The 23,329-nt window shown below is 48.3% G+C and overlaps 1 protein-coding gene across 3 annotated transcripts in view; it reads left to right on the top strand.

The window, feature by feature from the left end:
* DENND2A (DENN domain containing 2A) overlaps positions 1 to 21,853 on the top strand; it is a 55,334-nt gene extending 33,481 nt beyond the window's left edge. For all 3 annotated transcript variants that reach the window (XM_072345740.1, XM_072345745.1, XM_072345754.1), the window contains 12 exons: positions 1,027 to 1,214; positions 1,931 to 2,040; positions 2,258 to 2,327; positions 2,940 to 3,017; positions 3,502 to 3,642; positions 7,588 to 7,736; positions 14,288 to 14,465; positions 14,818 to 14,859; positions 16,181 to 16,298; positions 16,843 to 17,082; positions 17,992 to 18,078; positions 21,148 to 21,853. In XM_072345740.1, coding sequence (XP_072201841.1) covers positions 1,027 to 1,214; positions 1,931 to 2,040; positions 2,258 to 2,327; positions 2,940 to 3,017; positions 3,502 to 3,642; positions 7,588 to 7,736; positions 14,288 to 14,465; positions 14,818 to 14,859; positions 16,181 to 16,298; positions 16,843 to 17,082; positions 17,992 to 18,078; positions 21,148 to 21,179 — 1,433 coding nt within the window. In that variant the 3' untranslated portion in view covers positions 21,180 to 21,853. The remainder of the gene's footprint in view (positions 1 to 1,026; positions 1,215 to 1,930; positions 2,041 to 2,257; positions 2,328 to 2,939; positions 3,018 to 3,501; positions 3,643 to 7,587; positions 7,737 to 14,287; positions 14,466 to 14,817; positions 14,860 to 16,180; positions 16,299 to 16,842; positions 17,083 to 17,991; positions 18,079 to 21,147) is intronic.
* Positions 21,854 to 23,329: the final 1,476 nt, after the last annotated feature.

Here is a 23,329-nt window from a genome sequence, read left to right as displayed (position 1 = left end):
TGTGGTTGTTGTTCCTGTCAAAAATGTTGCTTTACCACCCACATTAGCAAAAAGCATTTTTGTGTGGATGTGCTGGAGCCCCCGTTTGTAGTTAATTCTTTCTTTTTGTAAGGGCTAAGGGAGACTCATGGAGATTTAATTTGGATGCAACTGTAAAATGAAGCAGGGGGATGGTCTTAGGGAATTTCATCTGGTCTCTTCTCAGCAGGCAGCTTTTCATTACTTTCTGTGCTGGAATGTTTATTGTCCCACAGCTCAGATGCATTGCAGTTACAGCTTGCTTGGCTGTTTCTCTTGTTTTCCCATTGTCTTGGGAGAACTTGTAGAAATGTGGTCCTGAGAGATTAGGCAGAGATGAGCCAGTCCTTTTCATTTGCACTTCTCTTGTTTTTGCTGTTGGCTTGCAGCCCAGCCCATGTTACCAAACCTGGGAGTCCCAAGTACTGCTGAGCCATGGAAGCCGTAGCTATAGCCATAGCCTGACCCAAGTACCATAGAGGTTGCTACCCACAGTTTCTGTAGAATCATATCATAGAGACATAGAATGGCCTGGCTTGAGAAGGACCTCAGAGGTCATCTAGTTTTAGCCCCACTGCTGTGGGCAGGGTCACCAACCATCAGACCAGGCTGCCTGGAGCCACATCCAGCCTGGCCCTGAATGCCTCCAGGGCTTTCTGAGCAAAGGTGATCAGCCACCTGGCTGTGTTACCTTCAAACAATGCATACATGAGTGTGAGGAGGAGTGCTCAGGTATTACCGTTACACTGTGTCCTATGTAGAAGTCAGTTTGGGTTGTCTTCAGCTGTAAAACCGTCTATGATATACTTCTGCTGCCAAAGCTCTTCGATGTGATGGCACTAACAAGATTCTGTCCCATCTCTGCCAGTATTCATAGGGTATCTTCCACAAAGTTTCCTCCTCTTGCTCAGCCACTAACAAAATAATTGCGGTGGTGCAGTTTTGATTTTAAGTAAGTCTCTGCAAAGCACCGGACAAAATGACAATCTCTACTCTCTCTTGTTGTAGCTCACAGCCAGCGCCTTGTCCACGTGAAATCTCGCCTGAAGCAAACGCCACGGTATCAAACCTTGGAACGGGACTTGATTGAGTATCAAGAGAGGCAGCTGTTCGAGTACTTCGTTGTGGTGTCACTGCACAAGAAGCAGGCTGGAGCTGCCTACGTCCCTGAGGTTACACAGCAGTTCCCACTGAAGGTGTGGTGCCTGTCTTGAAGCTCTGGGTAGCGTGTCTCAGAGTGCATGGTGCACCACACAGCTGGAGAAGCCACAGCATCTCTGTTGGCCACATGTTGAATCAGTAACCCCTCTGCTGTGGCATTGGTCAGTAGAGGAAAGTAGAGGGACTGCAGTAATCTCTTGAGAATTGCCATGACATTCCTTGCTGTTGAAAGAGCAGCTGAGTCAGATCTTTTGCTGCTTTTGGCTATGACTTTTATGTAGCTATTACTTTCTCCTCATTTTGTTTTTTTTCTTTAGGGAGGAATGACAGTTGGGAGAAGATCTGTTCTTAAAGGGAAGGCACATCTTTTGCCAATAGTCTAGCTGAAAATATGGAATGAGAAATAAGAGGAACAGGGAGCCAGTGTGACAGCGTGTTTGTAAACATGATGTACCCAGAGTTTCCCTAGACTTCAGCTATCTGCTCCCTTGCTGGAAAACGTGTCCCACATTGGAGTCACACTTGAGCAGGGGCAGGTGCTGCAGACGCAGGACTTGGTGGAATTGGGGGTACAGAGTTACTTTAAGATATCTAAAGATTAGGTGAGCCAGAATCACAGAAATTTTAATATCTTCCAGGCAGAAGCTTAGCCTCTGTCATCACCTCTTCATTTGTCACAGGAAAAATATTTGAAGTCATTCCATCCCCACATGACTAATTGGAAACATTCCTTCTCTCTGTTCTCAACTAGCTTGAGCGCTCGTTCAAATTCATGCGCGAGGCAGAAGATCAGCTGAAAGCTATTCCCCAGTTTTGCTTTCCTGATGCGAAGGACTGGGCCCCCATCCATCAGTTTGCCAGGTATAAGTACTGTACTTTGTATCTTGATTCATGAGAAATGGATTTATGTACTGAGCTAATTAAATGTGAGAGCCGTTGTGGTAGAAGGTTTGGCAGAGCCCCGAGAGGGTGTATTGGAAATGCAAAAAGATTGTGGGTTGAATGAATTCATCTCTTTGTCACAGACTTTTCTGTGTGGATGATGAGTACCTTCTTATTCTGGCTTTTCTTTCTGCAGTGAGACATTCTCATTTGTCCTGACTGGGGAAGATGGAAGCAGGCGTTTTGGATATTGTAGGAGGCTGCTGGTAATTATCTCTTCTTTTTCTTCTAGCAGAACAGATGCAACATTCTCTGAAGCTGATGTTATTGTCGCCCATAGTGGAAAGTGTAAAGCTGCTGCTCTTCTCTTTAGGCGTGGAAAGGGTGGCAGCAGAACAACTTTGTTCTCTTCTGCTCTGCTCAATGCCAAGGTCCCTCTCTGAATGCCATCCTCCACTCTAGACATAGTGCTTTTGTCTTTTCTTTACACCGGTGCTTAACATTATGATCACTAAACTGAAGACAGAGTTTCTCTCCCTTAGGTTTAGATATCTAATAAACAGTTGTCTAGAATAGTACTGGTCCTGCAGGCTCAGAGTTGTCCCTGTGGAGCAGCTTACCCTGCCTTGGTCACTTAGGAAGGTTTGGATCATACCATGAATGTGGCCATTTCTCCCCTGTTTATAATTTATAGACTACCATTGTTTAGAGCCAGGCTTATATACTGTCATCAGCAGCACACTGTCAAACATGTGCTGTTTTCTGAGCCACTCAGTGAGCTGCAGAGCTAAGAGACCAGGTGCTCTGTCTCTGCAGTAGCTACAACTCTGACATTTTCTTGTTTTTTTGTGTGTTTTTATTTGCATTTGTCTTGAAAGCCCAGTGGGAAAGGGAAGCGCCTCCCAGAAGTTTACTGCATTGTGAGTCGCCTCGGATGCTTCAATCTCTTTTCTAAGGTGAGCAAGGAATTTGTGCAGTAGGCCAAAAGAGACCCAAAAATGAAATCCATGCCAGAAGAATGGGAATCAGGGAAGCTGATGGCTGGAGAAACGCTAAAAATGGTGTTGGCAAGGCAACTGCATGCTAATTTCAGAACCTTTTAAATACAGTTAAATTCAAAACAGTTTAAAGGAAAAATAGATTATCAGCTGTTGCCTTGTTTGTTCAGCAGAACTACCAGAAGGTAAGCACTTAACTTAGAGATTAAAAAGTGGAGTCCTGACTCTGAAGGTCATAGGAAACTTGGGAGTTGTAAGCATTCCATTTACTTTGCTGGAGCTGGATTTTTCTTGCTGAGGATGACAAAAGTCTTTCAGTCCTATGTTACCTTCTTCCTTAGGAGCTCAGGCTCTGCGTTAATGCTGGGCTAAGGATATAATGTAGATGCTGCTACACTCAATTTCTGTTACATGTTTTTGTGGTTTCTTGGTTTAATTCCAGATCTTGGATGAGGTCGAGAAGAGACGAGGCATTTCCCCAGCCTTGGTGCAGCCTCTCATGAGGAGTGTCATGGAGGCACCTTTCCCAGCTTTGGGCCGGACGATTACAGTCAAGAACTTCTTGCCAGGCTCAGGAACAGAGGTAAAAACACCAGCCTAGAGGGAGGGAGCGTTGGGCCAGGATACGGTGACTGAAAGTTAGAACTGTGATGTGGTACCAGAGATGTTCATGAATGGCAGCTGTCTGGCAGCTGTGTGGGAGGAAAATAAGGAGTAAGACTGAGGATTGGAGAGGATGGCATGGAATGTTTTCCAGTAGCTTCAGAATAGAAAAGGAAATCATGGTAAAACTGAAGGTGTGGATACATCAGCCATGTGGTAAAATGAAGCAAGGGGTTGGCCCTGAGGCCAAGTGGCACCGACTGGCAGACTCCATGCTACATAGTGCATACTTTGTGTCTGCTCAAGACCCCTTACATACTTATTTCTTGATCAGTAGCATGTGCTCCAGCATCCTTGGCAACCCTGTGCATGGCAGGGGTGTTGGAACTAGATGATCTTTAAGGTCCCTTCCGACCAAAGCCATTCTGCAGTCCTTAATGCAGAATCACCACTTGTGTGGGACAGAACAGGAAGTTCCAGTAAAAAGTGTCTGAAATCACACAAAGGCAATGATGTAGCCTTTGAAAACAGCATTTTCACAGTGGGGAGGTGAGGGTACATTTTGTATCACCCACAACATGATGTGAGGGCAGAGGAAGGGTTTTAAGAGTTTCAAGGTCTGGGGCATTGCATTGAAGGACTGTGGGCAGATGGAGATAGCTAAACTGAATGTGATTTTGGCCATCCTTTCTGTTAGGCCCTAAACATGAGCAAGGGAGAAGAGAGCCAGTTGATGGAGGTCCTGTCTAAAAGGGGTAACATTCCCAGTACAGATAGTCAGCAGTCTCCTTAAGCAAACAAAAACAGTTGGCTCTAGTTTGCTAGTTCTAGTTGCTAAAACCTAATGTAATGAACAGTCAACCACACAAGGACCAATCTAGAAATAAACAAAGGCTAAAACGAGTTATAGCCAATAGAGGACATAAAAGAAAATATGGGTGTCTGCAAATGGGGAAATTAGTGAAACTTGACTCCTCACACTCCCTTTTCTTTGTGCACAAAGCAGTTTCCATGCCTGTGCCATCTATTCTGCCACTGTGTAGGTGCCAATGCACGGGGGAGCTATTGCAAAGCAGGATGTGTGCAGGGTGTGCTTTGCACTGCCCCTCTTTCTCAGCAGGGATGCTGTGCTGTATGCATGCAACTCCCCACTGTGGGCAGCTTTTCTCTGCAGACGTGCAGAATTTAGTTGTCTTTGGGACCCTTGCTCATTGAAATGGGAAACTGGCCAGCTGGGAATTCAGAAGTTATTGCAAACGGAAGGAACCAAGTGGGAGCATGACTACTAGGAATCTAATTTCCTCCGAAACATAGTCAAATAAGAGAGAATCTGTGAATACGCTGGAAGGATGAGACAGAAATTGAGAAGTCCTGAACACTAACACTGGATTTATTCCTTCTTCTTAATATTAGAAAGCTTTTAATGTATGACAAGTGAAGACAGACTGTCATATTCTTTATGGTTTTTTATGCTTCAGTCTTCAGAAGCAATATCTTAAGGCTGGAAAAGACCACTAAAATCATCTAGTCCAACCATCAGCCCATCCCCACCATGCCCACTGACCACATCCCTCTGTGCCACATCCACACGGCTCTGAAACACCTTCAGGGATGGTGACTGCACCACCTCCCTGTGCAGCCTGTGCCACTGCAGCACCACTCGCTTACTGAGAAGAAATGTTTCCTAATATCCAACCTGAACCTTCTGTGGTGCAACTTGAGGCCATTCCTTCTCGTCCTATCACTGATACCTGTGAGAAGAGACTGACCACAGCCTCATTTCAGGTCATTGTAGAGAGCAATAAGGTCTCCCCTGAGCCTCCTCTTCTCCAGACTCAACAATTACAGTTCCCTCAGCCATTCCTCATCACACTTATGCTCTAAAACCCCTCACAGCTCCGTTGCCCTTCTCTGGACACGCTGCAGGGCCTCAATGTCTTTCTTGTGGTGAGGGGCCCAGGAAGATTATTTACAATCACGTGGTTAATGCTGTTAATAATAATGAAAGGTTGGTGGTGCAGGACAGAATAGGAAGGAGTTAGTTCAAGACAGCTTAGTTGCTTTTGAATAATGGGGATCTGAGAAGACTCAAGGTACGGCTCTGTGAAAAACAACTGCAGGGTTGTGTTTTTTACTGTGTTGCAAAAGTGGCTGTTTTGAAAGCAGCTCTGAGAACAGCAAGTCCCAGTAGAGCAGAGAAGAGTAAGCCTCATGCCTACATTAAAAAGAGGGAAAGATACATGGAAATCTAGCAGGGACAACCTAACTTTGACTGCTGACAGTATGTAGGAACAAAACACATAATCAGCTTGTATGTGTCTGGAGGACTGTGAAGTAGTGAAAAATGGTCACCTTGGATTTATGAAGGTAGTTGTGTTAAACTCACATTGTTTTCATCTCTGAAGTACCTGCTCTAGGTAGGAGAACGTGGAATGCTTTATAAGGAAACGTAGGAAGGCTTTTAGCATAGAGGAACGTGCTGATGTTCTCATCAACCAAACAGAATGGTGCAGGCTAAATTAAATTACTGCAGAGCACATGCATAGCTGGTGAAAAATGTGCAGTCAAGGAGTAAATTCCCAGTTGTGTGCTTGACAGTCGGAGAACGTTACAGCTGTCTTGTTTCTAGGATCCATACTGCTCGTTAGTTATCTCGCTGACGGCGTAAGCCCGCATTTGTACAATTGGTAGATGACAGCACGGAGATGGGCTGCAGGCACTTTGGAGAGCTAGGGATTAAAACTCAAAATGACCGTGCTAAATGGGAGATTTGGTCTGAAATTCAGTATGGATACAAATATGGAGCAAAGTGCTGTGAAGAAGAAATCAGTAGTCTGATAGGACGTGCAAGTAACAGAATGAGCAGTACTGCTTCAGAAAAGGATCTTGTGCTGTAGGGGCTCGTAAAATGAGCAGAAATAACAATGTGATGTTATCGAGACAGATTCCCGTGTTGTGAAAGAAAGAATGATTAATGAAGGAGAGCGATTTCCTACTCTCCAGCACTGGGGGAGATTTATTTAGAGTATTGCTTTCAAAACAAATGTAAACTGCAGGAGAAGCCCCCAGAGATGTAGTTCCAATTGCTAAGTGGTTTAGAAAATACAAAGCTTCAGAGAAGGGTTTGCTTTAAACAGAAAACAAAGAACACAGGGGGACAGGTGTTAATAAACAATATCTGAGAAGTTTCCTACAGAGTGGGAAGTGACCTGTTGTTCTGAGTGCATACAGAGGGTAAAACAACAAGCACCTGGAGTGGTTTGCCACTGAGATAGATCAGCTATAGGCTTGGTGTTGGTCAGGGTTGTATAGAACTAGAGGAGATTTTATTGTGGGGTTTGTAAGATGTCTGGCTTTGGGGGTTTTCAAGAACAATTTTGGAAGATCTATCTAAGATGAGGAGAATGAAGGGCCAAGGTGCTGTGACAGGAATTGCTGAAGTAGTTGTGAACAAAGGAAAAGGCTCACAGGTTACTCTTTTCTGTAATGGTATAAAAGCTTATGGTCACTATGTCAAATGTCCAGAAATAAAAACTGTCTGTAAAAATAAAGAGTGAAGATGGTAAAGGCTCTGTGCAGCTCTGCTGCCTGAGTTCCAGGAAGCCTGGAAACCGTTCCTAGCTGGGCACAGACTGGTTTTCCTCCTTAAGAAGAGCTCCCTGTCCTCAGCCTAGTAGGGCATACTTGTGGTTGTTCCCATGCCGTGCACATTGAGGTGGACTCTGGATGGTCCTCCGCATCATCTGGAAGAACAATTTGTGGGAGGTCTTTGGAAGGTTTGTGTTTGAGGGCTGAACAACAAGTGGTGTTTGCCAGCACAGTCTGTAATGCTTGTTAGCTGCTAAAATACCTGTCAGGGCCCTGCTCCCACGGCATCAGTGGATGGTGAGAGCTGACTGACCTGTGGTCTTTCTCTCTCCAAAAGGTCATTGAGCTGCGGCGGCCTCTTGACTCCAGGCTTGAGCACGTTGATTTTGAATCCTTGTTCACATCCCTCAGCGTGCGGCACCTGAGCAGGGTCTTCGCCTCCCTGCTCCTGGAAAGAAGGGTGATCTTCATCGCAGACAAGCTCAGGTATCCTCTTGCATGAGTTTCAACAACACACTGCTAAGGAAGGAAGGCTGAAAAGGCTGCAGGGACTGATCTCTTTACCCTGTTCTTTTTTCTTCTCTGCTCTTTTCTGGCTCATATCTGATGTAAGTAGGGCTGTGATTCCCAGGAGTGGGGTGCTCACTGTAATTTCACTTCGCAGCTTGCAAGAAGTGAGCGATTTCCCACCTACAGGGAGAGCCAAATTCCCTGTTCTCTACATGGTTTCAGAGTGGAGCGCTGGTGCTGAGGAAGCAAAACCTGTCTTCTTGCTCCACAGTTCTACAGCGTTCCCCACTGAGCTGTGCTGGATTTCCAGAGAGAAGGCTCCAGGCAGAGATAGCTGGCCCTTCTGCTTTGTTCCCCTATGTCACAAGATTTGTTTCTGAAATCTTTTAAACTTCAGCTTGAATTTTAATATTGTCTTTTCCCTTAGGACTTCTTTCTTGTGGGGCATGAAAGTAGAAAGGATGCAGCAAGGGGAAATGAGACAGAGGACTTCCCTCTTCTATTTTTAAGTCTGCTTAATTTGCTTTTTTTTTTTGCTTTTTTTTTTTTTCTTCTTTTTTTCTTTAATTTACTCTCTTAATTTAGAAAAATCGACCCAGGTTTCTTTAAGATGTTGTGCAGCTGGTGGCTGGCAGCTCTCCAGGCCTCCAAGCACTAGAGGATTCAGGCAGGAGAGTTTGCCAGGGCTGGGGAAGGAAAAGCTGCTTGGATGAATAATGACGCTTAGGAGCAAGCTCGGGTTTCAGGAGCATACAGTGCCCCTAAGCTGTCTCTTTTCACAACTTACAGCCAGCAGGCTGCAGCCGTGAGACTGAGTGCCAGGGCAAAAGATGGGGAGGCCCCTTCTGCAGGAAAGCTAAGGGAAAAAAATCATGCTGCAGGGCTCCTTAGGGCAGAGCACTGACAGGATGGCTACAGAGAGGGGGGGGCTGGAGCATCAAGGCAGCACAGGTCATTTGCAGGTTTTTGGCAGCTGCCTTGGGCTGGGGAGGGGAAGATTTAGTTCTTTATAGTCACTGATATATTGTATGCATAGATGTTTAGTGTTCTGGGTATTTAAGCCTCATAAGATATCAGCATTCACATTTGCATTTGAAACAGAGAATTTATCCACTGTGTATTTCTACAGAGTGTGTATGATTTATGTTCTCATTTATGATGACAGGCTCTGTTTGCTAAGGTTTTTCTCCTTCGCTATAGGATAAATTTTACATTCTGGGAAAATCTATTAAGGACACAGATAACACTGTAATCTCTGCAAGGGTCGGGGTGCTGAGAATGTATGGTAGGGTGCATAGCATTGGATGTTTCAGTGTTTTTTTGCATTTTGAGTCATCACTTTAAAATGAACTTTCACTCAACAGATCTTTTTGTATTGAATGTTGCTCCTAGCATCAAGCAATTTTGGGACGGTCATAGTTTTTATTTTCCTTTCACAAAACAAGAATTTTCTTAGATTCTCTTGGTAAAGAAAACCTTGAAAATGACCCCAAAGGACTGCAAAGGCTTGAAAAACAGAAAACAAAGGAAATAACCCTGAAAATGAAGTAAACTGCTGTGTTTTTAATCCCGCCAATGGCTTGAGTGCGCAGAAGTGGAGAGTCTTGCGTAACTGAGAGGTCAACAATGTGTTGTATTCATTGGTGGAAATTCCATGTTCTGAATATTAATAGTGCTGTCCATACGAGGTCTTCTGTCCAAATGGTGCTTTTCCTGGGACAGGAACACATTGAACTCAATGAGTACTAAATTGTATTTACTTTAAGGGTGAAAATGCCAATTTCAGGGGAAAGAAAAGAAACATTTTTTTGGCAATAGCTTAAGGGAAGGGGAAAAAAAGAACGATAAAAGCAGCTGCTCTAAACTGGTCAGGGGTTTGGAATGCTAGAAGTAATCCAGCTGAGATGGATTAGCGGGGAGAGTGCAGGTGACATGGTGAAAGAAGCATGATAAATGTAATTTGCAGTTCTTCATGTAGGCACTATCAATAACTATCGGTACGTGGCTGTAAAGTATGTATGGGTGTGAGTGATGGGGAAAACAATGTGTGCGATGTATTTGTGTCTCTTAATTGCTATCAAATCAGTCTCTGGGAAAGAGAGCTGAAAGGTCTTCTGCCAAATACTGTGTGAACTGTGAAATGTTTTCAAGCTGAGCCAAAAAATTGCATCTAACAAGTGTACAGCAAGTGAAATACTTTGTCTTTTCCATTTTAAGAATGAATGTTGAGTGTTTATTAAAGACCTATCAGTCCAATGCTTGGCAGCGGAAAAGGAAAGAATTTGGTATATTAGTTGTGGTTTTTTTCTCTATGGAGACTGGAGTATACAGCAACCCAGGAAAAGTGACTTTCTTAAAACTGTGTTGGTCTCTCTAGTCTTCCCTGCCTTTATTTGCACTCACACTTGAGGCATCAAAGGGCATCATTTCGAAGGGCGTCTTCCAAACACAAGTAGGCTGACGTTCCAAGGTGCATGGAGTTAGGCGGCTTTCGGTGCCCCGAGGGAGATGTGTTAGATTCAGAGGGCTTTGTAAATTGGAAAATGTACACGGGCTTCAAATCAAGGCATCCTTTTTCCAGATCTCCTCAAAAGCCTGTTGTGGATCTGAGCAACTCGAGCAATTGCATCCGCCCCTGCCAGAAACCACAGCTGTGTCAACAACACCAAGTGGCCATTGTTATCAAAGGCAGATTTGAAGTAGAGTAGGCACTTTAAATGTGGTCATCTCAAGAAAAGATTAAAAGCAGCCCTTTCCTTGGGCTTCAGAAGTGGTCTGACCTGCGCCTGTCAGTGCAGCCTCCTGGATTTCTTGGTTTTGTGTTGTGGTTGGGGAGAAGCAGAAGCCCAAAGAGGACATTTCCATGTCCGGTAGTGGCACTCTCTTCAGAGACCCTTTCTGCTTGCTTCTTTATGTGCATTAACCTCTCTTATTAATTAATCTCTGGGAGATGGTGGCCGTCCCCACCCATGGTGGGACCCAGCATCGGCCTGGTGGGTTTTGCCAAGTCACAGTGCGAGGTTTGGAAGCTCCCGCGCCTCTTAAACATTGTGAACCAGTTCTGTGATCTGACATAAGTAAATCCAGATGTTATGCAGCGTCAGAAATCCAAAGGTGTTTGTAAAGTAAATCCTACTGTAGCAGAGCTTATAAAGAAGAAAAAATAAGGTAATGAAGCCGTGTTACATTACGAAATGCCAACCTACTTCCAGCAGCTTGGCTGGTGCAGGGACCAAAGAGCTTATTGGCATTAAGTGCCAAAAGGCTGCTTAATTCAATAGTATTTTTCAGAAGTCTGCTAGGTATGCCAAACCCAAGGAAAGATCAGCTAGCTGGACTTTTTAGCAGATGTGCTTGCTTTCGGTCTGTTCAGTGTACAATTTGGGAAGAAAATAACCAAATGATTTGTTTCCATGTGCAGTACAGAATCACAACTTTTTGGGTGTTGCTGTATGGAGCCAGAAGTTGGACTTGATGTTCCTTAGGAGTCCCTTCCTGCTTGGGTTATTCTATCAAACTGAGCAGCTGACATTCTCCCTCAGAAGCTGTTTCACGTTGTCAGTGTCTTTTTAGAGCAAGTCAACCTAGTCTTGGAGCAGGTTTCCCCAGGAGAGGAAGAAGAGTTTCTGTGTGGTAGCAGCAGTTTTGTTCAGATTCCGTATTGACCACCTCCATACAAGGTGGCTACTGAGAAAAGCAGCAGCTGTGTTTGCTTTTGCAAATGCACTTCTGCGTAGGATGCTGTGTGGTGGAAGGGCTTGCTGTGTAAGCAAACAAGTTGCTGTGGTGTCTTTGGTCTGATCAAGGGAGTGTTCAGCCAGAGAGATCTGAATGTCAGTCAATATCCAAATCAGCCCTATAGGGGGAGAACACGATATGATTCTTTGTGTACATGTGTCCTTTGATAGTTTTTAGCCGCTGTACTAGCAGTAACACAGTTATTGTCTCCTGCAAGCTCCTGTGCAAGGAACACCAGAAGTACAGCTCAGCCATGATCTGAATGAACCTGTGAAGGATCTTGACAGCTTTCTTTAGAGACTGGTGGTATTTTATGGATTTGCTGTTGAAACCAAAGGCTTTAAAAATAGAGTCTGTTCCATTTTGAACAACTCATAGTGAACTTCTGCAGCCTGAAATTAGTGCGTGGCACCCCACAGACCACCCTGCTGTCACGGTGATAGACCTTTTAATTTCTGGTGGCACCTGGAGCAGACCTCAACCCCAGCAGTCCTGTGCAGTGGCAGTTCCTTCTGTGGTGAAAAGAGTTTCAGAGCACAGAGCAGTAGGATTTATCCTTGAGGTGAGGAGAGAACCACAGATGGAAAGTTGGAAGGGGAAGCGATCTGTTTTGCTTCCCACAGCACAGCACATACAACTTCAGACTTACACAGCTCTGTGACTTTCTCTAACTGGACCTCAGCCATCTTTCCTCCCACTTAAGCTCTCACGTACCATGTGTAATCTGGAACTTGAGAGCAGGGCTGGGGGAAGAACAAGCCACCATAAATACACTGGGAGACAGCGTGCCATAGTATTTCATTGTGCCATCAATAATCACGTACTTAAGTTGCACGCTGTTCTTCTCCAAGGCTGTCTGGAACCACAAAGGCTCTCCCATTGTTTTTTATGTGCTTTTAAGTGCCTTTTAGGCAGGTGAGTCAAATGTGCCTTCAAGATCAAGGGTTTGTGACAAGGTGGAACTTGTAACACTTCCACTTGGGTGTACAAGTAGCATCAACTTGAAGGAGACAGTCTTTACAGAGTGTCGTTAACCTCAGGGTGCGCTCCTAAAATGGTCTGCTTTTGTTGCTGTTCCTTTCAGGTATAGCATGCATGAAAGCGACAAGAAAGGCAGTCTGCTCTGATATTGGTCCCACATTTTTTCTGTGGGAGTTGGTTTGGGTTGGCTTTGTTTTTGTGAAGTTTTGTTTTGTTGTTACACTGGGAAGGCAGAAGGATGCTCTGACAATGTCCTGAGCAGGGATGGGGAACTGGCTTTGGTTTTCCTCTCTAAAGGCATAGAAGTACCGGTCTGTGACACCACCTTTGAAGGCTTTTCCTTTGTTTTTGTGGAGTACCACTTAAGACAAAACTCTTGCGAAGAGATGTCCTCAGCACACACATCCCAGAGGTCCCTCCCAGACACCCACTCCCTACCTGCTGCAGTCCTAGTACAGTTCCCATGCTCCGGGATTTACTTATCTCCGAAAAACGTCATGTGGTTAATGATGTTTACTGCCTGCTTTCTGCATATGGTCACGCTGATGTCCCAGCAATCATAATCATGTTTGGCTGAAAGCATGTATCTGCTGAAAGCCAGCCAGCTGCAGCCACGGCACTGCACTCAGCTCATGTTAACATTGCTGGGCAGGGATTTGGAGTCACCAGGCTTCACTGGAGCAAGGGGAGGAAGAGTGAGCACAAGCCCACACCCATCTCCCCCCTCCCCCCCTTCCTCTCATTTCAAGTCAGCAATAAACTGCCAGATCCGGGTTGCTGGATGTGTGTTCCCCTGTGGACTTTAATGCAAGCCAGCTGCTGATGCTTCCCAGCCACGTGGTTCCTCCAGGCCACACCAGCCTTCTCCCCTCCTTCAGCCTTCAGGGCCTGGATGTTAGTAAAACAAGATGACATTAGTTACACGGTTTATAGCAGTGAGCCTTCCTCCTACAATGCATGTGAGTGCTCCCAGACCCAGGACAGATGGGTCACTGGTGCCCTGCAGCCAGCAATGTGTTTCTCTGCAGTCAGCTACTGGGGAGTCACTGGGGCTTCTGGCCAGGCCCTCCTGAAAGTTGACCACAGAGGCATTTCAAGCAGAGTTGCTGCGAGGGTTTGGAGGAGAGAGAAGGCAGGTTAAGGTGCTGTGAGCCACGGACAGCACCACGTGGAGCCCAGCCATGTGCTCTCCTCCTTGGGTTTCACTTTGCTGTGGTTCTGAGCAATCTTGGTGGGCTCTGCTGGCTGCAAACCTCTGTGTCCTCCTTCCTCTTGCACTCCAGCTTGGCACTGAGAACTATCAGTATGCCTAGGACATGTAGGAAAGCATGTCATTGGCGTGCAGAGGGTTGCCCAAAGGCAAAGCGGGTGCACTGTGTAAGCCGAGGGTCAGGGCTGGAGCATCCTGTTCCGGACAGCCCCTGTGCATTGAAAGCTATGGCTTTCCCATGGGAACAGTTGGAGGGGCATGCTGTGGGAGAATAAACTCATTTCTCAAATGAAGGGCAGTGGCACAGAAGGCCCCACATCTGTGGGGTATTTCCTATCAAGACTCTGGAGGGGCAGGGTCAGGTGTTCAGTGGGATGTGTCTCTTGTCTTGTATGCATGGGGCACAAATGTCTTTCTTAACCTGGTCTCCTGTCACAGGTCATTGCACCTGAAGTTGAAAAATGGGAACAGAAATCTAGGAATGTGCTCAGTAATTACGGAGCTCACTCAGAATGACTGAAAGAGCCCTCACTGCCAGTGGGTGCCACTCACCTCCCGACTGATGTGCTGTTGTTCTGGGTTGTGCTTTGTCTTCCAGCACCCTCTCCAAGTGCTGCCATGCTACAGTGGCCCTTCTGTACCCCTTCACCTGGCAGCACACCTACATCCCCGTGCTGCCGCCTTCCATGATCGATATCGTGTGCTCGCCCACCCCGTTCCTCATCGGCCTGCTCTCCAGCTCCCTGCCCCGCCTGAAGGAGCTTCCAGTGGAGGAGGTGAGCCATGCTTTCTTCCAGCAGGCTCAGCTGTCTTCCGGCCCAGAAAGGCTGCTGAGCATGAATAAATTTTGCTTGAAATGGCAGAGTTGAGGCAGTGAGGAGTGCTGGACGGGGCTGGGATGGCAAGCTCTTCTTGTCCAGGCTGCTCTGTGGTTAGTGGTAAAGCTGCTAGAGAGCCACAACAAGGACTCCTCTTGGCTCACCCTGGGTGCTGCCTCCAGCTGCTGCTGTGGTTAGGAGGAGCAGGGCCAGGGCTCAAGTGTTTCCTCTAAACAAGTTGTAGATCAAGATAAATTCCGATGACAGAAATAGCGATTTACTGCTTTTATTCTTTCTCTCTCATTCTTAGGTCCTTGTTGTTGACCTTGTGAATAACCGGTTTCTGAGACAGGTGAGTGGAACTGTTTCACATCCTGCATCTTGGTGTTTCATTCCTCCATCACACCGTACCTTGATTGGATCTGCTGACCTGCCTGGCTGGCTGCATTGCTTACTTCCCACAAAAAGTGTGGTTAGAAGTGTTATAGCGGTTGCTGTGTAGTTAGGTAGTACCACAGTCCCAAACCACTGATGAATCACTGCATCACTGTGCATTCTCTCTCTTTTCTTTTCTAAGAGGGAAAGATGGCACCTGAGCACTGCAGGTCCTCCTCTGGCATCCTGAGGGCAGAGCTAAAAAGCCTCAGCTCAGTAGTTGAGGCTCCCAGAGGGCCATGGCTTTTCCAGTCCGTGTCTCACAGACTCTGTCTGAGCAGGGATGTGAAATCATCACCTGATTATTTCTTTGTATCATTCCTGCTCCAGGAGTCTGTGATTTCTCACTCCAGTCCTTGTACTGGGTGAGTCACAAGTCAGAAGCCGGTAAATAGGGATCTAGCTGCATGGACAAGATTGCCTGCTGATTTTTGCTTCCCTTTGTCATGGAGTGGAGATGGATATTTAAGAGGACAGACAACATGCTCCTGGCCCTATAAGCTAGCTTTGACCCAGAGCTCTTCCTCAGATGGCTGAGAAGTGCTGGTTGCGTAGGTCTGTCCTGTGCCTCAGTGAAATGGGAGGAGAGCACCTCCTGCTGTGGGAAGAAGCGCGTGGGCGAAGACCACTTCAGTGTTGGCTCACCAGCTTCCTGAGCTGCTGGGACTGCGTTTGCATCCTCTCATCTGGCAGCAGTTGTGGGGTCAAATGCTCCACCTCACACCTCTCCTCCAGACATAAGCTGAGTAAGTCACATTGTGTCAGGTGGAGCTGGTGAGCACACACACACACACACACACACACACACAGGCAGTTCCTGGCCTCGGTTGCTCTGCTGAGTCTCCGTAAGGTGATCAGTGTCTGAGCACAGCCAGGCGAGTGGCTGCAGCCTGCCTGGATGTATGCCAGCATTGTTCAGCTCAGCCTTCTTTGTGGTGCCGGGGGGGCTCACAGGCAGATGGGTGAGCCCTGCCAGGCAGCTTCTGGGGGTGGACGCCTGAAATTGCCACAGGTTAGAGCAGTATTTGGGCAAAGAGACCTTCCTCTCCGGCTTCTTCATGTTCTGACAGGGTGATGCTGAGAAAGTGCCAAGCGTACCATGAGTTCTCCCTCTCCTTCTCCAAACCGTTTCCTTTTAGTGCTCCCTCTGCCGTGTCGGGGACTGGATAGGACATGACCCAGGAGCTGGCCGTGTCCTGGCCCCAGGCCCTCAGGAGGTGGCTGTTTCTGTTTTGCAGATGGAAGATGAGGACTCCATCCTGCCCCGAAAGCTGCAGGCCGCCTTGGAGCACATCTTGGAGCAGAGGAACGAGCTGGCAAGCGACAAAGAGGAGGGCTCTGTGAATGGCAAGCAGGGTAAGGCACAGCGCTGTTCAGGTCAAACCACTTCTCTCCCTGCCCCTTTTGTTCACTTCATTCACACGTTCTTACTGAGTTTAGCTCCACAGAAATTAGAGGTAGGTCAGGTTGTTGCTTGAAGTTTTATTAAATGTTCCATCTCACTGAAAACGTTTCTCATTGTGCAAAGAGAAACAGTGTTTGTCCCCTTCCTGGCTTTGCCCTTTTTGTGTGGCTCTAGGGAGCATCACTCATCCTTCCTGGTGAGGATTACACAGGCTCTTTGCCACTGACAACCTGAAGTATGTGGACTCCTCTAGTGATCAGTCTGCACACACAGCACAGGGCTGAAGCAGCTTATTGAGGGGCACTCGGGTCATATCCTGGTTGAGAAGGAGCTGAGACAAAGCTGGGTGACTTCTAAAATAATAGCAGCCCAGTCCTTTTCTGTTTGTACCCAAGGCTGGTACGGCCCCGTATATAGAGAAGAGTAACAGAGAACACATTTTTTCTAGCACATCCTTATGGTGTCCTCACTGCTGCCTCTTGCTTCTTTCCTCAGAGACCAGCCCTTTGAACGAGGTGGTATCCGAGGCTTTTGTCCGTTTCTTTGTGGAGATTGTGGGCCACTACTCCCTCTTCCTGACCCCCAATGAGCGAGAGGAGCGGACTCTGCAGCGTGAGGCTTTCCGAAAGTCCGTCTCTTCCAAGAGCCTCCGGCGCTTCCTGGAGGTCTTCATGGAGACGCAGATGTTTGGGGGCTTCATCCAGGAACGGGAGCTGCGGAAGCAGGGGGTCAGAGGTGAGGGGCTCTACCAGGGCTCTGCATTCCTGGAACCTCTGCTGTCACTTGCAGGAGAGCCAGGAGATGCCACCAGCTCCAGCAGCATGGGATGAGGCTGCAGTGCCTGTGCACGGGCAGTGCCAGCTTAGGTGGTGGGGAAACTGTTGGAGTGGGTCCAGAGGATGGCCATGAAGTTGATTAGAGGGCTGGAGCACCTCCACTGTGAGGGCAGGCTGAGAGAGCTGGGACTTTTCAGCATGGAGAAGAGAATGCTCTTGCGGGACCTTCCAGTACCTGAAGGGAGACTATAGGAAAGCTGGGGAGGGTCTTCTTATAAGGGTACGCAGCAACAAATAAGGGGAAATGGCTTTAGCTGGAAGAGGGTAGATATCAGGCTAGATATCAGAAAGAAATTGCTTACTATGAGGATGGTGAGATACAAGCGCAGGTTGCCCGGAGAGGTTGTGGATGGCCTCTCCCTGGAGGCATTCAAGGTCAGGCTGCATGGGGCTTTAAGCAACCTGGTCTAGAGGGAGGAGTCCCTGCCTTTAGCAGGGGGTTTGGAACTACATGGTCTTAAAGGTCCCTTCCAACCCAAACCATTCTATGATTCCATGATTCTATAACTGCTGGTGCAGGCTGTGTTTGTAGGTGAGTGAACAGGGCTTGTCTCTCCCTTTGTAAGATACAAAAATCGGTCAGCCTTACAGTGGTGGGGAGAAGTCTGTAGCAGGGCTTATGTGCTGGGAGTCCTACATCCAAGGACCAGAGCTCCTGTCCTACATGTGCACTCAGCGAGTTGCGAGGCTAGGTACGTGGTTCCTGTGTACAAGTGTATTGGTAAGCTAGGAGAGTATGTTTTCAGATGCACTCTCTTTTATTTATAGGGTAGCAAAGTAAAAGTTGTTGACTTCCTTCTTCCTGCAGGTCTGTTTGAGGTACGGGCTCAGGAGTACCTGGAAACACTTCCCAGTGGGGAGCAGAGTGGAGTCAATCGGTTCCTGAAAGGACTTGGTAAGGAACCAGCATGACCATGGGCTTCTCACATAGCTTGTTCTTGTTGCCTTGAGATTCGTCAGCAGAGCTGCTGCTGAGGGGTGGCAAGACTCAACTGAGTCCTGAAGTGATTAGTGCCCAGCCATGTATCCCAGCTTTTGATGTGCTGTTGGTCTGTCTCCAGCCTGGAGGCTGCGGAGAATCTTAAGTGTGGGCTCTGAGCTATGTGTATCCTAAAGGACACAGGTGGGTGTGAGGAGGAAACTGAGTAAACAGTGACTCAGGAGAAGTAGATGCAGTCATGTCAGGGTCATTACCGACAACTGACCCCGGCCTGGACCCTGTCTGGAATGGACCCCGTCTGTAGAGAGACATAACATGGACGCCATGAAGCCTGCTCTCAACTTTACTGCTGCGTCACATGGCTTATATACCAGCATGGCTTCCATGCATGCACGTCCCGTACACCCAGTAATGCAACCCCACACATGCATGCCCCTTCCCACTCTCAGAGTCCTCCCTTGCATAAATCATGTTGTCTTGGGGCACTCAGCAAGGCACCTTATCGCATTCCGTTCTGTGGTTCCACTTCAGCTGCTCCAACTGTTGTTATCTAGCAGTTCTTGTGCAATCGCTCAGGCCTGTCCCCCAGTTGACCTTGTTCCATAACACGCACTTTCAGCTGGGATAAGTACAACATTCTCCATAGACTTCAGGTTTTCTGTAGCAGGTCAGTAGTGGGAATTGCCCAGGAGCACCCTAAAGCTGAATCATAGAATCCTTAGAGTTGGAAGGGACCATCTGGTCCAACTTCCCTGCAGTGAGCAGGGACACCTACAGCTGGATCAGGTGGCCTATGGCCTGATTCAGCTTTGCTTTGAATGTTTCTAGGGATGAGGCACCAACTGCATCTCTGGACAATCCATTACAGTGCCTCACAATCCTCACTGTAAAAGAGAGACTTTTTCCTTATAACTAACTGAAATCTCCCCTCTTTAATCTTGAAGCCATTTCCCCTTGTTCTGTCACCACAGACCCTGCTAAAGAGTCTGTCCCCTCCCCTTTAGACACTCTCAGGCTACTCTCAGGTCACCTCACAGCCTCACTTCTCCAGGCTGAACAGCCCCAGCCTGTCCTCACTGGGGTGGTATTCCCTGGATTATTTTTGTGGCCCTCCTCTGGACGCACTCCAACAGGTCCACATCTCTTCTCTACTGAATACTCCACATCTGGACTCTACTGCGGGTGAGGCCTCACCAGTGCAGAGTAGAGGGGCAGGACCACCTCCATCACCTCCATCACCCTTCTTGCCAAGCATCTCTTGACACAGCCCAGGATACGGTTGACTTTCTTTGGCTGCAAGGGTGCATTGCTAGCTTGTGTCCAGCTTGCCATTCACCAGTATGCCCAGATCCTTTTCAGCAGGGCCGTGCTCGATCCTTTAATCCCCCAGCTTGTGTTGGTATTGGATGTTAACTTGACCTAGGTGCAAGACCTCATTGCTCAGGCCTTCCTAGGTCTCTCTGGATGGCATCTCATCCCTTTGGTGTGTTGACTTCACCCCTCAGTTTGGTGTCATCAGCAAACTTGTGGAGGGTGCACTCAACCCCACTGTCAGTATCACTGATGAAGATACTGAAGAGTATCAATCCCAGCACCAATCCCAAGGGGACTCCTCTCATCATTGATCTCCATCCAGACATTGTGCAATGGACCACCACTCTCTGGACTCAATCCTGCAGCCAGTTTCTTGTCCATCAAACAGTACACTGATCAAGTTGGATGTTGTGGGGCACTGTGTGAAAGGCCTTACTGAAGTCCAGATAGATGACATTGGTGGCTTTTCCCTTGTCCATCGATGCAGTGATACCAACAAAGAAGGCCACCAGATTGGTCAAGCAGTATTTATCCTTGGTGAAGCCACACTGGTTCTCCCAAAACACCTCCCTGCCTTCCATGTGCCTTAGCATAGCTTCCAGGAGGATCTCCTCCATGATCTTCCCTGGCACTGAGGTGAGACTGACAGGTCGGTGGTTTCCAGGGTCATCTTTTTTACCCTTTTTTAAAATGGATGCAGTGTTGCCTTTATTCCAGTATCCAGAGACTTCACCTGATTGCCACAACTTTTCCAATAGCATAGAGAGTGGCTTGGCAAATACATCAGCCAATTCCCTCAGGACTCTGGAATGCATCTCATCGTGACCCATAGACTTGTGGATGTTCAGGCAGTTACCAACCTGATCTTCACTTACAGCAGGAGGGACGTTGCTTCTTCAGTCCTTTCCTACCAAACCAAATGTGTGAGGGCTGTGTGAAGAGCAATTATCAGGGAAGACCAAGGCAAAAAAGTTAAGTACCTCAGCCTTCTCCTTGTCTGTTGCTACCAGCTTGCCTGCATCACTCACTAGGAGGAGTATGCCCTCCTGGACTTCCTTTTCTGGTTGAGGTATCTGTAGAAGCCTTTCTTCTTGTTCTTGGTATCCCTTGCTAAGTGTAATTCAAGCCGGACCTTGGCTTTCCCGACCTGATCCCTACACAGCCTAGCAATTTCCTTATACTCTTCCCACAGTACCTGTCCCCGTTTCCACTGCTTGTACATTTTCTTCTTGCTTGAATCCATTTTGCATTGTAGAGGAGCTCTAATAATGAGAGCTCCAGACTAAGATTAGAAGTTCTTGGTTGAACATCATGACTAAGAGAGCTGATCCCCAGGCCTTAAGTACTCTTGACTATTTAAAGAGAAGCACTGTCTGTGGGATTGGTGGCCCTGCCTCTTAAGCATGTACTTTAGCCAGGTGAGCTCAGTAATACCTTCACCTTCCAGGTCTGCTGGACAAGTGGGGTCTGGGTGGTGTACTTGGAGGCCCGCAGGGTCGTAGACTGCAGTGCTGTTCCCAGGCCACGGTCGGGTCTGTGCCCTGCACTGCAGGCACCTGCTTCCAGCTTTGCAGGGCAATGGACTGTAGGCAGGCACCCAGGGCTGGCAGCAGCAGTGTTTCTCTGTATACTGCTGGGACAGTAGTGGGGCATGATGCTTATTTTGCCTGTCACTGTGGGAAACCCATTTTTCTTTCTCCATCTCTTCAGGCAGCAAAATGAAATTCCTCCACAAAAAGTAAAGAGCGAAGCACATCCTCATTCCACAGGAGAGAATGGCTTTACGGTTTAACATCAACAAATCAGATGTATCCACCATTCCCATTTGACCTGCTCCCAGGGGGCCACAGCCTTGGGCAAGCTGACTGCAGCCAGGATGCACTCACACAGACGTGCAGTGCCACAGGACGATGAGACGGCAGTGGGGCTGCTGGGACAGGTCTCTGGATATCGACAGTTCTATGCACTGGACCAAGCACTCTGAACTCTGTACTAGCACATTGCAGACAGCCCAGCAGATCGGATCCCTTAGCTAGTCAGTTCTTTGTTTCGCTGTATTTTTCTATTTATATTGGGGTTAGAAAAAATATTAACCGATGCCTCTCACCCTGCCTCCTCCCTGCCTGGTGCTGCAGGACAGTGGTGGGACTGCCACGGGACTGAGCTGGCAGAGCTTGAGCACCGAAGATGGGAGGTATACAGAGTTGTGTGGACATGTCTCTGCCAAGCAAAGATGCTGAGAACTGCAGGGATGATTTGGACTGATGAGGAGGAGCTTCTGATGGTGAGGGGGAACCACTAAACCTACTGAGGACATGATCAGCCTGCCAGCTGTCAGGCTGGCTGCATCGGGTCCTGGCATGAGGAGAGGCTTTTCCTTACGCAGCATAATTAAAAGTGAGTGGTTTAAAAGGTGTACAGCCCCTGGGATGTGTTTGTGGTGTGTCTGCCACCTGCCTGCATGGGCCGGAGGAGACATCTAGTGGCTGAGTCCTAGGCTTGGCCATGCCTGCATGCTCTGGACCATGATGACCTTGTGCCCTCACTCAAGCTGCGTGCAAAGGGAGCCTGAGGATGAGCTCAGCTGCAGCGTCTGGCTGTGGAGACCCCTGTCAGGCAAGGCAGGTTCTCCTCGGAAAGCATTCTAACACCCCTGCTGATGAGACAAAATGAGGATATCAGCTCCCCTAGGGAACCAGCTGCTGCTGCTCGCCCACCTTCACTGGGGCTCTCCACAAGCCTGAGGCTGGCTGAAGCTGAGGAAAGAAATCCCTCAATGGTCCTCACTGCAGGGCTGAATGGGAGTGTCAGGGGTGGGCTGTGTGCTGGCACACCTTGCTGAGGGCAGCCCTGTCCCGCACTGTGCCATGCAGGGCTGCTGGAGGAGTTGGAAGTGCCTCTTCCCTGCATTTGAGGGCCATGGTGACCAATTAAAGGGTCAGCAGAGCCTAATTCCACTCGTAAAAGAGTGGAGGGGATCTGTGGGTCCTGTCACTGCTGCCTCAGAAGGCTTCAGAAGCCAAAGTTTCCTACAGCAGCAGCCCCTTTCCTTGCTGGGTATAAGGACCCAGCAAACAGTGGAAGTGGATTGTGGTGGTGGTGGTGGCAGGAATGGACAGGTGGGCATGGTGGTGGAGGGGTGAGTGCCTTGTTGGCAGCAATAAGGAATGTGGGGCTCAAACCCAGCATGCAGTATCCAGGAGCGTTAAACAGCATGAAAAGCACAGAGAAAGAAACTTTATACAGACGTTTAATGAGAGACTGAACGCGAAACTCAAGCAGGAGATGTTGATCTCGGTGGCAGAACAGCCCCGGCAGCTTCACGCTGAGCTGTGTTGCTCTGGGACTGCGTGCCCTTGGATGCTCTGCAGGAACCCCCCTGTGAAAACAAAGCCCAGAGAGCAGCCACGCTGGCTGAGGCCTTGCAGCCGCCCAGAAACCACACGGTACCACAGGCGCTGCTCACCTCACTGCCGGGAGACAGCCTTCAGGCCGCAGGTGCCGGGCGGCCTGCAGGTGTAGAGCCCCAGGCAGCCGCCGCAGTCAGAGGGCTTCCGGCAGGGCCGGCTCTGGATGCCACGGCAGGAGTGCTGCAGGGGAGGCAGCAAGCTCAGCCTAATGCCAGCAGCCAGAGGGGGCACCTTGTCCCCCCAGTGCAGGTTTGCCCTCACTTTAGTGTTTTACGGGAGAAAACACCTAGCAGCGTGTCCTTATGACCCAGGGCTGGGCGCTGGGGTACCCTGCTCTGTTGGAGAGGTGCCGCAAAGCCTACCTGCAGCAAGGGCAATGGGCAGGCATGCCCTGTGCTTACCGTGTCGGTGTTGAACTTCCCGTAGCCCTTCAGGTGATGGCTCAGCCCCAGGCTCCTGCTGCGGAGGGGCTGTGGTGGGCT

This window comes from Excalfactoria chinensis, chromosome 1 (genome assembly GCF_039878825.1).
Source record: "Excalfactoria chinensis isolate bCotChi1 chromosome 1, bCotChi1.hap2, whole genome shotgun sequence".
Classification (NCBI taxonomy): Eukaryota; Metazoa; Chordata; class Aves; order Galliformes; family Phasianidae; genus Excalfactoria; species Excalfactoria chinensis.
This window is presented reverse-complemented; position numbering and strand designations above follow the sequence as displayed.